At 32.9% G+C, this 14,302-nt stretch overlaps 1 protein-coding gene across 1 annotated transcript; it reads right to left on the bottom strand.

Moving 5' to 3' along the window:
* Positions 1-1,833: 1,833 nt before the first annotated feature.
* LOC107951485 (probable receptor-like protein kinase At1g11050) lies at positions 1,834-4,030 on the bottom strand. Its single transcript, XM_016886548.2, has one exon. The coding sequence runs from the start codon at positions 3,874-3,876 to the stop codon at positions 2,029-2,031; it is 1,848 nt and encodes a 615-aa protein (XP_016742037.1). The 5' UTR covers positions 3,877-4,030; the 3' UTR covers positions 1,834-2,028.
* Between the last annotated feature and the right edge of the window lie 10,272 nt (positions 4,031-14,302).

The following is a 14,302-nucleotide window of genomic DNA, read 5'->3' on the forward strand; positions in this document are numbered from 1 at the left end:
CTCAAAATTTCAACATGGTAAACTAATTCATAGCATTATATCTTCAAAAACATAAATTTCATGCAAAAATCATCAAATTTCACTCACAAATTTACTTATGCATTTGTCTACATGGTCGAATAGCTTTTCCCCCTCCCCCCTCCCCATGCTCCTTCAATTTTTCAGCAACCAAGAAAAACAATGATTTTTACTCTCTCCCCTATCTCCTTTTCACCTACTATATCTTTTATCTATTATTATTATTATTTATTTTCTAATATATTATAATCATATAATACTAATAAAGTAGATTGAAACCATCCACTATCTAATATATATATCTGACATGGCTTATTTACTTAATAAGTCCCTTTTATAAATTCTATTTTAAAATCCAGTAGTAATTCCTACTTTTGTCTTTTATTTAGTTTAGTCCCTTTTTAATAATTAAAATTTAATTAATTTTTAAAGTAACTCTCAAAAATATAATAATAATATTTTTAAGCCCAATTTGTTAAGACGAGGTCCCGAAAGTATAATTCTTGGCATCTCTTACTTACGGGGTGTTACAAATTCAAACTCGCAACAAGGTGGGTGCATGGTGCCACGATACTCTAAAATAGAATTTCCCACTTATGATGATGTTGAAGATCCTTTAGTGTGGCTGAAAAGATGTGAATTTTTTTTTGGCAATCAATGAACTAACGAAGAAAATAAAGTAGAATTAGCTTTATTCCATCTCTTAGGAGAGGTACAATTGTGGTTTGATCAAATGGAAGAAGAGAAGACAAATCTTGATTGGAAGTGCTTCAAAGAGTGTTGTCATGTGAGGTTTGGGTCACCTATGAGTAATAACGCTTTGGGGGAACTTGCCAACCTGAGACAAACTAGGATTGTAGAGGAATATCAACACCAATTTAAATCACTATTGGCCAGAACTGCTGATCTTAAACCTTGACAACAACTAAACCTTTTTACTCTTGGGTTGGTAGAAGAACTTAGAATTGATATTGAGATACAACAATCGAAAAACCTTAGAGTTGCAATGAATATGGCTCACACATTGGAATGTAAACAAAAGGTCTCTTCCAAACTGTCACCTCGAGCCATCCTAAACTGGCCAACTTCCCAAAACACTTGTAGCAATTCAAACATTCCAACAACAAGGGGGACAAACAACGAAACCAAAATAGGTTCTTCTGCACCATTTATTAAGAGATTGACATGGGCGAAAATGGCAGAAAGAAAGGCTAAGGGGCTGTGTTATAATTGTGACGAGTCTTATTCCATGAGACACAAATGTAAAAGGTTATTTTGGATAGAAGTACCAGATGTTGAAGGCGAGCAAGATGATGATGAGATAGATGATTTTGGATAAGTTCTAAAGCTTATTTTGAATTTGAGCTTGAGGACAAGCTCAACTGCGAGAGGGGGAGTACTGATGTGGATGCTTTTATTGCAATAAGAGTTTTAGTTTTATTTATTTTCTTTATTATATCAGATTTTATTAATAGTTTTAGTTTTACTTATTACGAAGGGGGTTTGTCAAAGATGAATTTGGAGTAACCATGCGTCAAAGTAAGAATTCTTCCTCGTCTAGACCCTTTACTAGATCTTACGCCAAGGTGCATAACATAAAAATGATCATATATTGCACAAAAAACACATGTAATTAAGTACTTTTAATTACTCTAGAAAATGTCTAATATTTTTAAGAATAGCTGGACTTCTTTTACCTCATGGTGAATTGAAACCAAGGCAGATAGAACACAAACAAAAAATTATATTTGAAAGTTTGAACTGAAGAATCACAAGTGACTTGTTTGATTGGAAATTTATGAACAATACAATGTATAGCAGCAAAAAATGTTGTTCACACTATTAGTTAATCAATTTGACTAGCTACCATATCCTTTTTCTACAGAAGGAAACTATATTACTTTACTTTTTGAAGAATAACTACATGAACTAACTAGGGTCTAAATTTAACCCTAAATGAATCAATTTTTGGGTTTTTTTCCTAAGCCTAGCCCCAAGAATAGAATCAATCTATACTACAGACATATTTGAGTTATATTTTGATGTATTACTTGTTGATGCAATTCTTCCCAAGGATGATTTGAAGGACTCATGACTGAGTGGCAATGGCCTATCTGGTAACTTGGGAATGTCAATATCACCTTCTAACATCTTGAGAGCCTCTGCAATTTTTGGCCTGAAAGCTACCATTACATGTGCACAGAGAATCCCAACCCGAACAAACCTTTCCATCACACCTTTCGGTCCTTCCTCTCTTATCGATTCATCGAAAATTTCCTGCACATTGCCTGATTTCGCAAGCTTCCAAGCCCAATCTGTGATTATTAGATAGGATGAATTTGATGTGTCAATCACTTTTCTCCCACTCATGATCTCAAGGATCACAATTCCAAAGCTGTAAACATCACTTTTCTCTGTTAATTGTCCATAGAGTGCATATTCTGGTGCTAAATAACCATGTGTGCCTGCAACTCTGGTGGTAAGATGAGACTGCCCTTCCAAACTCTGCTTTGCCAATCCGAAATCCGCAACCTTCGCTTTCATTTCCGAGTCTAATAGTATGTTGGTGGCTTTTATGTCTCGATGATAAATCGATGGTTTGATTCCATAGTGTAAGTAAGCTAGACCCTGGGCTACATCAAGAATTATGTTCTTCCGTTGAGGCCAACTCAGTTTTTGCCAAGTGAAATCATTGAATAGATGGTCACCAAGGCTGCCATTTGACATGAAATCATAGACCAGATATCTTCTTCTGCCTTTCATTATGTCACTCGTAAGACAACAACCTCGGAGCGAAAGAAGGTTCCGGTGTCTGATTTTGCTTATGATCTCGACTTCATTCGAGAAATCTTCGTCTCCCTCCAAATCCAAATCGAGGATCTGTTTCACAGCAACCAAAGTACCATCTGCAAGTGTTCCTTTATATACAACTCCATATGCACCTCGGCCTATCAAATTCCTCTGAGAAAATCCATCGGTGGCTTGTTCGAGCTCTGATAAATGAAACCATTTGGCACCCGAATTCGGCAACACACTCGCCCTGAAACTGCTCACGAATCTTCTGTGTGGAGCATTTCTCTTGTTCTTCTTATCCCATTTCCTATACAAAATTATCAGTGCAAAAGCAACCAAAACACCAACAAAAGCACCCAAGAAACCAAATACCAATTTTAACACGGTTTCATTGCTTAATTTTCTCTTTGATTTCTCATTAACAGAGCTATCCAATGGCAAGCCAAGTATGCAACCAGCTGCCCCTGGATCTTTTGGACCAAATTCATTGATTACACCAATGGCATACAAAACAGTGAAATCAAAACACTTTGTGGAATTTGGATCAAGACTAAATAACTTTGAGAAAACATTGTAACCAGCTTCAATACAGGGTCTGCAATTCAAACCAGTCACATCACCTTTACAAGCAGTATCTAATGCAGTGACTGGACCAACTTTTTGAACCCAGTCTTGGACTGTTATAATCCCAGCGCAGTTTGAAACATTGCTGACGAATTGGGTGGAGTTCTTAAAGCAAGAAGTGACCAGAGATGGGTGGACAGACCTGGCGGCAACCTGGGTCTGAAAACCAGAGAGACAAGAAGAAGCAACCGTGGGATTCGGCAGCTGAAAAACGGAGGTCTCTTTAAGATATTGGGCCATCCCCATGCCGAAGAGACTGATGAGCGTTTGGCAGCACTGGTTGCCTTGAGGGTCGAGACATGTGGTTTGGTTCCATGGGAAGGTTTCGACGTAACTTAGATCGATGGGGCATGAAGAATCGTTTGAATCAATGGCGGAAGTGGTGGAGAAAAGGGGAATGATGAAGATGAAGATGAAGAAGAAGAAAAGGTAGTTTCCCATGGTGAGTTTTGCTGTATATGATGGTGTGAATCAATGGCGGCTTTGGGGGACATTTTGGAATTGTTTTTGATCGTATAAAGGCTTTGGTTTTCAGCAGAGAATTATCAATCTTGGCTGGCGCTGGTCAAACTTCACGTTTCGGCTTTTGTAATTGTTTATTAAGAGTTTTGACTTTGATTGGTCAAGTTTTGAGCACCCAAGTAAAATTAGAGGTGTAGGTGTTCATATTAAATGTAAACTTTGTTTTATTATTTAAATTTATTAAGATTAAAAAAAAACCTTGAAAATAGAGATTTTACGTGTTTATTTTTAATTAATATAGCATCTAAGACCCTATCCACAAGGAGAATCAAAGTCACCTGCATAAATAATTGATTAAAAAACCAATGATTCTGCAAATACCACATGTACATTCAGTTTAACTATTGACCTCTAAACAAAATGCATCAAAAATTGAGGAATTACATATATGCATCAAAAGCATGCAGTTCTGTTTTGGAGTTAGATATAGACGGGTCTTTCCCTAAATATTTGGGTAAACATAATTTTCTATATACCATAAACATATCTTGTTATTTCAAATGCATGTCTATCTTGATGTTGGATGGAAATCACGCCTCTTCATCAATATAAACAATCAATACACTATAGAGATGATTAATAAATAATTTTTTTTCTATTTTATACCTAGAACTCTATTTTAAATAATACTCAATTTTACGTTAATTTTTTTTAATAAAGTAATTATATTTCAACTCACGTCTTCTTACATTGGAGACAATACCCATACCAATCGAAGTTAAAGACTTAATCGATAAATTTAAATTAAATTTAAATGACAATTAATAGATATAAATTAAATTATAATAATATACTTAAATGTGAATACAATTTGTAAGTATTACAACTGCTTTTGGTAATTATCACATCTACTTATGGCACATGTTATTTGTAATTATCATAATATCAAATTATAATTATTTTTAGAAGTCAATCTAATAAAATAACAAAAAAAATATTTTCATCAATTAAAACAAATTTCAAACTTGTATTTATATATATACTAAACCCAACTCATCCTAAAATAAAACAAATGAAAAATATAAAGTTAAAAAATAATTGAAGGTAGTTGTAGCCCTAGTGTCAGTCAATATACCCCTAAACCGAAACAAAAGCTTTACTCTTTCTTTCAGTCTTTGTTGTTGCTATGGTTTGTGTTGCATTTGTTCTAGTGTTCTCTTCGGCTTTTCTCTCAACTCAAGCCTCAACTTTTATTGCTGCTGGCCGTCATCCCAAGTCTTAACTTTGGCCTTGTACAGTGTACCTCACATTTCGAATGAAACAAAGCTGATGTCGTGATGAGGAAGAGCCGACGACACCACACACCACGTCCCGACGAGAAGAACCCATCGTCCCGACGAGCCAAATGCGACATCATAATGTAGCAACATGTTCCCCACTTAATCGAGTTTTATTTTATTGGGAATAAATTCGGACGAAGAAATTGAAAAGATAGAACACATATATTTTACGTGGAAAAACCCCTCTGAAGAGGATAAAAAATCACAGGCAAAAGATAATCTCACTAAAACAAAAAAATAAAGAGTAAAACAGATGGAAATAAAACTAAACTTCGAAACTCGAAATAAGAACACTCAAAACGTAAACACAAAGTTCTCTGAAAGCTTGTAAAAACTAATACCTAAATTGTAATAGGTTATTTTTCTAGGGTGGAAAAGGTGTCTATTTATAGGCTAAATTTATAGGTCAAATAATGTTAAAATAACCTAGACTAATCAGAGTTTAAGTGGGAAACAAAAAACGGCGTTTAATTGGGAAAAGAAAAGCCAAAAAATACGAGGCATAACTCCACAAATCTTCACCTTGACTCGTATTTTCACAACGCCTTCTTTGCCAGAGCCCACCACGAGCTTATCTCGAACTATGCAAGATATTAACTCAGTCAAAGTTGTGTTTAGAAGCTGGAAGCCTTCTAGTCTTCGACTTGTGCACTGCCAAATCAAAACTGACCCAGGTCTGATTTCCATAAACGCAATGTCTTATCTTTTCAAAACCTGCATCCAAAAGAGAGCCTCTTTTATACGAAACAATCATACCTTTTTCCCTCATTTGATCAAGTTGTCTCCGCTTCAAATGAGTCAACTTTGACTCTTTAACAGACGAGGGACGTCTTGTTTCACTGGTCGTCATTGATCCTTCCAAAACATAAAGACTGCCAATCTTTTTACCTTTCATCAACGAGAGCCACACAGGATACATTAATGTTGTTTGACTTGATGTTAATTCTACAACCCTTCGAGTCCAAAATTTCGAAGGAGATGAGATTTTTCTTTAAGTCAGGCACATGTTTAACATCTGACAGTGTCCTAATTGTCCCGTCGTGCATTTGGTTTGAACAGTACCAATACCGGTTACCTTATTGAGTGGGTCATTCCCCATGCGCACAACTCCACCTCAACTAAACTGTATGTAGAGAATCATCTCTATTGAGACACATATGGAAAGAACACCCCATATCCAAGATCCACTCAGACGTAAGCTCGGGGTTTTAACTTGTTGACACCAACAAGAAATCATCACCATGTCATTAACAAATTAGCACCAGCTAAATATTCCTCGTTGCTCTCAACAGCCCTTTTTTTCACAGTTTGTAACAATCAACCTTGGTGTGACCTAACTTCTTACAATAACATCTTTTGTCTTGCTTTCTTGATGCTACAAAAATTGAGGCTTGCATATCTGACTTGTTATTCGAACCAAACTCATTGTCGAGTTTGTCATTATTCAACAAATGACCCTTTACATCATCGAATGAGAGATTATCTCTACCATAAATCAAGGTTTCCCTAAAAGACTTGTATAAATGGGGCAAATAGTACAATAATAATATAGCCTAATTTTTATCGTTAATCTGAACATCAACATTCTTTAAATCATTCAAAAGAGTAATAAATTGACTCATGTGATCTCTAAGGTGCTCACCTTCGTTCATGCAAAACGTGTACAACTGGTGTTTCGACACTAATCAATTAGCCAGAGACTTTGTAACACCCCGTACCCGAGACCGTTGTCGGAGTCGGACACGAGGGGTTAACGGGCTTAATCCACTTATTTTCACAGTCCATTTGAAAATTTTCCAGACAAGCTGGTTACTGCATCACTGTCGCCTTAAAAATCATATCTTGAGTTTCAAAACTCGAAAACCAGTTTCGTAAATTTTTCCTGAAACTAGACTCATATGTTCATCTACAAATTTTTTTTGTAGAATTTTTGGACGATCCAATTAGTACAGTTTATTAGTTAAAGTCTCCCCTGTTTCAGGGTTCGACTACGCTGACCTTTGCGCATTACGACTTGGATATCTCCCTGTACAGGGTTTCAATACTGATGCCGTTTGTTTCTATAGAAACTAGACTCGAAAAGGAATCTATACATATATTTCATGACTTCTAATTATCTCTGGTTAATTTATAATGAATTTCCAAATTCGGAACAGGGAATCCAGAAACCGTTCTGGCTCTGTCTCACAAAAACTTAAATATCTCATAATATACTGTTCATATGATCGTTTCGTTACTTTCCTATGAAAATAGATTCATCAAGGTTCGATTACATAATTTATTCACTATTTAATTCCATTCCTACTATTTTTAGTTATTTTTCACATTCATGTCGCTGCTGCTATCAGCATCTATTTTTAAGGTAGACTTTACCTATTACATAGTTTCCATGATTCAACTAGCCCTTTTGCATAAATAGCACAAAATATGATCATGATTAACCATTCCAATGGCTAATCGTTCCCAAACATTTCCATACCTCTTAATGAACATCATACAAGACGATTATAAAATTAAGCTCAAAGTGTATATAAGCCATTTTCGCATGGCTATCCAAATTTATACAAAACCAAAGGGTCCATGACCAACAACAAAAAGGGTAGTCCTATACATGTCATTTCAAAGTTCAACCAAAAGTGTACCAAAAGGGGTTTTGATAGTGTGGGCGACTTCGACTTCGACACTCCCAAGTCCGATAGCTGACGAACCAAAATCTATGAAACAGAGATTCAAAGAAACGGAGTAAGCATTTAATGCTTAGTAAGTTTTGAGCAATGGAATTAGGCTCAACTGAAGTATAGCATTCATATAACTAAACAGATAATTTCATATACACATATATTCTCAAAATCAGTCCTACTTCACATTTCCAACCCTTATATTCATACATAAGGGATCAACTTAACCAAAAACTGGAAGCTCCTTAATCGACTGAGCGAATGCTATTTAAGAGGAATCAATTAATCCAATGCATGTACAACACATACCTCGTTGTTGAGATTTTACGAGCGTATTAATTGAAATTATTACAGCAGATCGCTCATTCCCAAACTCAAGTAATCTTCGGGATTTAGCCGGATATAACTACTTGCGCAAGGCCTTCGGGTCTTAGCCCGGATGTGGTCACTAGCATAAATGCCTTCGCGACTTAGCCCGGATATAGTCGCTAGCACAAATGCCTTCGGGTTTTAGCCCGGATATAATCGCTAGCACAAATGCCTTCGGGTCTTAGCCCGAATATAGCAACTCGCACAAATGCCTTCGGATCTTAGTCCGGTTATAGTCACCTAGCACAAAAGCCTTCGGGACTTAGCCCGGATATCATTCGAATAACCATGCACATATATCAATAAATCATGACACATCCATATTTCATTTTCATTACCAAAGCTCAAACACAAAACACTTATCACACTTACAAATTTCGGCTCAATAGCCACATACAAAGAGCATGATTTTGATTTACTCAAGACATAATCTAATCGAATCATAATCTAAGCTCCATTACTCGAAAACTTACCTCGGATGTTGTCGAATGATTTCGGCGGCTATTCGATCACTTTTTTCCTTTCCCTTATCTAACTTTGGTCCTCTAAGCTCTTGAGCTAATTCAAACAAATTTAACTTATTAAAGTCTCATTATGCTAGCTTATGGCCGAACATGACAATAAATTTGATGGGTCATATGGCCACCTTTAGCTCAAATACAAAATGGTCATACGCATTTTTAATCACATTAAGCAATTTAATACAATTCATTCGAACATCAAAAGAGAAGCTCAAGGTACTTAGCCCATATATACATTAGACATTAGAGTCACATATGTACGAAATCACGAATCGAATTCAACATATTAGCTAATATTCCCCTTAGCCGAATTTTCTAAGTCAAGATAAAGCCATCAATATGATTACCTATGGCCGAACATACACATCAACTTATGTACTCATTCATGTGGCCGAACATGCATGTCTATGTTGAGGCCGATTGCAACACTTAATACATTCTACAAGTATGGTCACTTGTATTGACTAAACACCATTTTGCTTCAAGTTCAAAACTTGGCCAATACACATATATACACTAGTAAATCAAACACTAACATTTGCACTTCACCTTACTACCATTCCTCATCCAAATAACGTGAACAACAACCATATTTCTCTTCTACTTCCTACCATGGCCGAATGCATCACAACACCATACCATTTCAATTTTGGTCATGGTTAAACAAAGAACATAATGTCTCACTCAAAAATGCTAAAAAGAAGATTCAAGAATCATCAATCCACCATCACATGCATCATTACAAAGCTTCACTTTTAGCATGCAAATGACATCAACACAAATCCACCTTAGCCGAATATCATCTCCATGACATAGTAAAGATTTGAACCATGGGCTAGTTAGAACTCAAGCTAACTACTAAAATATACATGAATCTCATAGAGCAACATCAAACATACCTTAGCCTAGTTACATGCATGGCCGAACCTCTTCAACCTTTCTTCTTCCTTTCTCCTTAAAGTTTTCGGCCAAAGATGTTCAAGGATGAACACTTTTTTTTTCTTTCCTTCAACTCACGGCAATGGGGGGGGAAACAATCACACATATTCTTTCTTTTTTTTTCATCCTACTAACACTAATACTTTATTGCCCATGCTCTTTATTTTATTATTCCTTACATGAAGCATTAACCCAACATGTTTATGACATGTTTTAGCCATAACATTTTGTCCACCCTCATGCTCATGGCCGGCCACTACTAATTAGGGGGAAAATTGACATGCAAGTCCTCCCTTTTGATTACATGCACTATTAGATCCTTATAGATTAGCCTATCACATTTCAAAAGTGTCACTACTACATTCACATGCAATTAACTAAATCGAAGCTTAAAATTTTCGCACATTCATATTCACATATTTTAGACCATAAATATCACATTCAAATAATTTGGTGACTCGATTTAGCGGTCCCGAAACCGCTTTCCGACTAGGGTCACTATAGGGCTGTCACAGACTTTGTCCCGTAAAGGGTTTCTAACATTTTCCATAAGGTGAATGTTGTTCTTTCCATCAAAACATCTTGTAACAGATTATTTATTATACATAACTGAATCATGGATAAAGCCTTTTTATCTAATCTATCTCATTCTGATTTATCCATGTCTGCAAGTTTTTTCTCTACAAGGATCTTCTCAAGATCGCGTTGAATCAAAATTTCCTTCATCCGAACTTGTCACAGATTGAAATTTGTGATGCCATTGAACTTATCAATATCAAACCTTATTGCTGTCATATCTGTATGAGTTAATTACGAAAATCAAACTAGCTCTGATACCAGTTTGTTAGGGATATACCCCTTTAAGCAACAAACAAGTAAAATAACAAAGAAATTGAAAATATTGAACACAAATATTTTACGTGAAAAACCCCATCCGAAGAGGATAAAAAACCACGTGCAAAAAATAATTTCACTAAAACGGCAAAAAACTAAAAGTACAAAAGATGGAGATAAAACTAAACCCCGAAACCCGAAATAAGAACTTTCAAAACGTAAACACAAAATTCTCTGAAAGCTTGTAAAAGCTAATACCTAAATGTGTAATGGGTTATTTTTCTTTTATGGAAAAAGGGCCTATTTATAGGCTCAATTTGTAGATTAAATAATATTAAAATAAATTACACTAATCAGAGTTTAAGTGGGAAACTAATATTAAAATAACCTACACTAATTAGAGTTTAAGTAATAAACAAAAAGTAAAGTTTAACTGGACAAAGAAAAGTTAAAAAATACGAGGCATAACTCCATACATCTCCTAGTTAAACTCTGTTATCATTTCCTAATCTAACTCTGATTATTCTAGAGATGTTTTAGTCATATTTGTACACAAAATTTTGCTTATAAATAGGCCTCTTAGCAGCCCTAGATAGCTTAGAATAACAACATCAAAATTAAAAGAGAGTTCATGTGAATTTCAGAAAAACTTTGTATTTTAGGTTCGGTGTTTTGTTTTTTTCTACATATTGTACTCCTCTTTCAGTTTTTTGCCGTTTTAGTGAAGTTTTCTTTGTCCATGATTTTTTATCCATTTTGGAGGATGTTTTTTTACGTAAATATTTGTTTGCGACTATTTCAATTTTTGTTTGTGTTCGTTGCATAATTCAACTTCAACCTCAATAGGTCCAATAAATATTATTGTTATTTAAATGTGTATTTATTTTTTCCTAGTCTTTCTTATTTATTTTTTAATTTTTTTTATTTTAATAGTAAACCATTTAGATAAATAATTAAATCGGGAATGGTAAAAACCATATAAAATATTAGTATTTATATATTTCCTTGAAAGAGGCTGTGGTAAAGATTAGGTTTCAATAATAAAGTTTAAATTATCAGAGCGTGAGAGTTTACATTTCTGATTGCTTTCCAATGCTTAAATAAAATCTAAAAGAATGGTTGATTCTGATTTAAAAAAGTTTTCACAGGCATAGCATGCTTGACTCACCTAAGCTTATTTGATTCTTTAAAATAATTAAAAGAATTTTAATTTTTATAATTAATGAAATGGTTGAACTACCTTATGACAAATGCTTGCTTAAATGCATGTGATTGAGTAGTGGAAACGTGTTTAGTGGATGCTGTTTGTAAGAAAGTATGCAGGAAGCAAGTTAGCCAAAGCGGATGACCTTCACCTCACACCCCTATCTTTTACTTTCCTTTCCGCATTTTCTGTTAGATTAACAGTTATTTCAGCACCAAGACACGTCTCACCTTGCACCATCTAAGGCTTAATTAGTTTATTGAAAATCTTAAACGTATGGTTTTAATTTACTTAATAACACATAATATATATATATATGATATTAAAATTATAAATAGATTAAAATATTTATATAATAAAATTTAAAAACATAAATATATTAAAATAATAATATTAAATACACTGTAATTATTTCTTTTGATTTTGTCATCAATTGTGACTTAATGTTGAGTTGACTTGTAACACCGACTTAATTAACAACATTATTAATATTTGAAATCCTATCACAAATTTAAAACACAAATGTCTATTTAAAATAACATATAATAAATAATAAAACATATAGTTTAAAACTAATTAATAATAACACATGAAATATTTATGTTATTCAAATAAAAAATTAGATTAAATTGTTTATCACGGTATTGTTATCAATTTTGAGTCAGTGTCGAGTTAACTTGTAGGACCAACTCAATCAAATACATTATTAATATTAAAAATCTTATCACACGTGTATGCATATGGAGACTTAAATTTAGAAGACAAATTTTTATTTAAAAATAGCATACAATAAAAAATAAAACTTATGGTTTGAAACCAATTTAATAATAACACATGAAATATGTATGTTATTAAAATGAAAAAATTAGATTAAATTGTTTATTATGGTGTTGTCATCAATCTTAAGTTGGTGTCGAATTAATTTGTGACACCAACTCAATCAAATACATTATTAGTCTATACAACTGATGGATGTAATAAAGTGTGCATAATAAAATTAAAATGTATAAAAATATTAAAATAAAACTTTAGTTGAGTGGTAAATTAAAAAAAATTACTAGTACAATTGGTGTGAATTCAAAATTCATAATATGTATATTTTTATTAGTTTTTTTAAAGTGAATAGACAAAACTGTCCTCAAATAATATTATTTATTTTTATTATAGAAGGATATTCCCGTAATTTTCTAATCGAGTTGGTGACTTGGTTAAGGGTAATTGCATTTTATTAATAGTATAGATAAACAATTGATGGAGATAATTAATTGTGCATATTAAACTAAAAATGTATAAAATACATTTAAATGAAGTTTTGGTTTCGTGGAAAATTTAAGATTTCACCAATTTCATTTGTGTTAGTTCAAATCTCACCATATGTGTATTTTTATCGGTTATTTTAAAATAAGAATACTAAAGTACCATCAAATAATATAACTTATTTTAATTACGGAAGTACATTTTCATAATTTTCCTAACTGAGTTGGTATTTGGTTGACTCGTAACATTAACTCAGTTAGGAGCTTAAATAATAATAAGTATAGATATACTGATGGATATAATAATTTGTGCATATTAAAATAAAAAAGTATAAAATATTTTAAAATGAAGTTTTAGTTGAATAGTAAAAATAAAATTTTACTATTCTTATTGATGTGAGTCCAAATTCCATTATATGCATATTTTTATTAGTTTTTTTATAAAATAAAAAGACTAAAGTACCCTCGAATGATATAATTTATTTTAGTTACAGAAGAGCATTTTCGTAATATTCCTAACCAAATTAATTCTTGATTGACTTGTGATACCAACAATCAGGAAATTAAATAATAATATAAATATTTAATTAGAATTACATGTGTAAATTATCATGAAAATTCATGTATTAAGAGCCAGATTACATTTTGTCTTTTTACTTAAAAATGAGAAATTTAATTCATGTGCATTAAATCAAAGAGCAAATTAGTCCTTTATGTTGAAATTTTCATCCATTTCTATTGTTAAAAATTAGAATGGCTGATAAAATAAGCTAACAGTTACAGGTGGCATATATACCTTATGCCGACACATATTGATTAATTTTTAACAGTAGAAATAAATAAACATTTTAACAAAAAATTTAATTTACTTGTTAATTTAATGTACATTGATTAATTTACTTATTTTAAAATCAATAACAAAAGAATGCAATCAAACTCTGATACTTTTACTGAATTACATTTACTCCTTTATAAATTGAAAAACCATGGTTCCCTCGTCAAATTGGTACTTTTTTCTATTTTGAGAAGAAAAACAAAACAACTGTTTGCAATACATGAATTTAAATTGAATTTTAAATGTTTAAAATGTTTTTAATATTAGATAAATATTATATAATAAATTATTAATAAAGATATACATTTGATTTTAAGGGTACAATCTTAATTTTAAAATGATTTAAATTTATTGATTAAGTTTTAATTTGATAGGCATAAACATTATTGTCAATACAGGAGGACGCAAGTTCGAGTGCGCAGAAGTGCA

Source organism: Gossypium hirsutum, chromosome A02, assembly GCF_007990345.1.
Source record: "Gossypium hirsutum isolate 1008001.06 chromosome A02, Gossypium_hirsutum_v2.1, whole genome shotgun sequence".
Taxonomy (NCBI): domain Eukaryota; kingdom Viridiplantae; phylum Streptophyta; class Magnoliopsida; order Malvales; family Malvaceae; genus Gossypium; species Gossypium hirsutum.

Bases quoted from the DNA above. Each gene is read 5' to 3' on its own strand.
- LOC107951485 (XM_016886548.2), bottom strand. From the start codon at position 3,876: ATGGGAAACTACCTTTTCTTCTTCTTCATCTTCATCTTCATCATTCCC.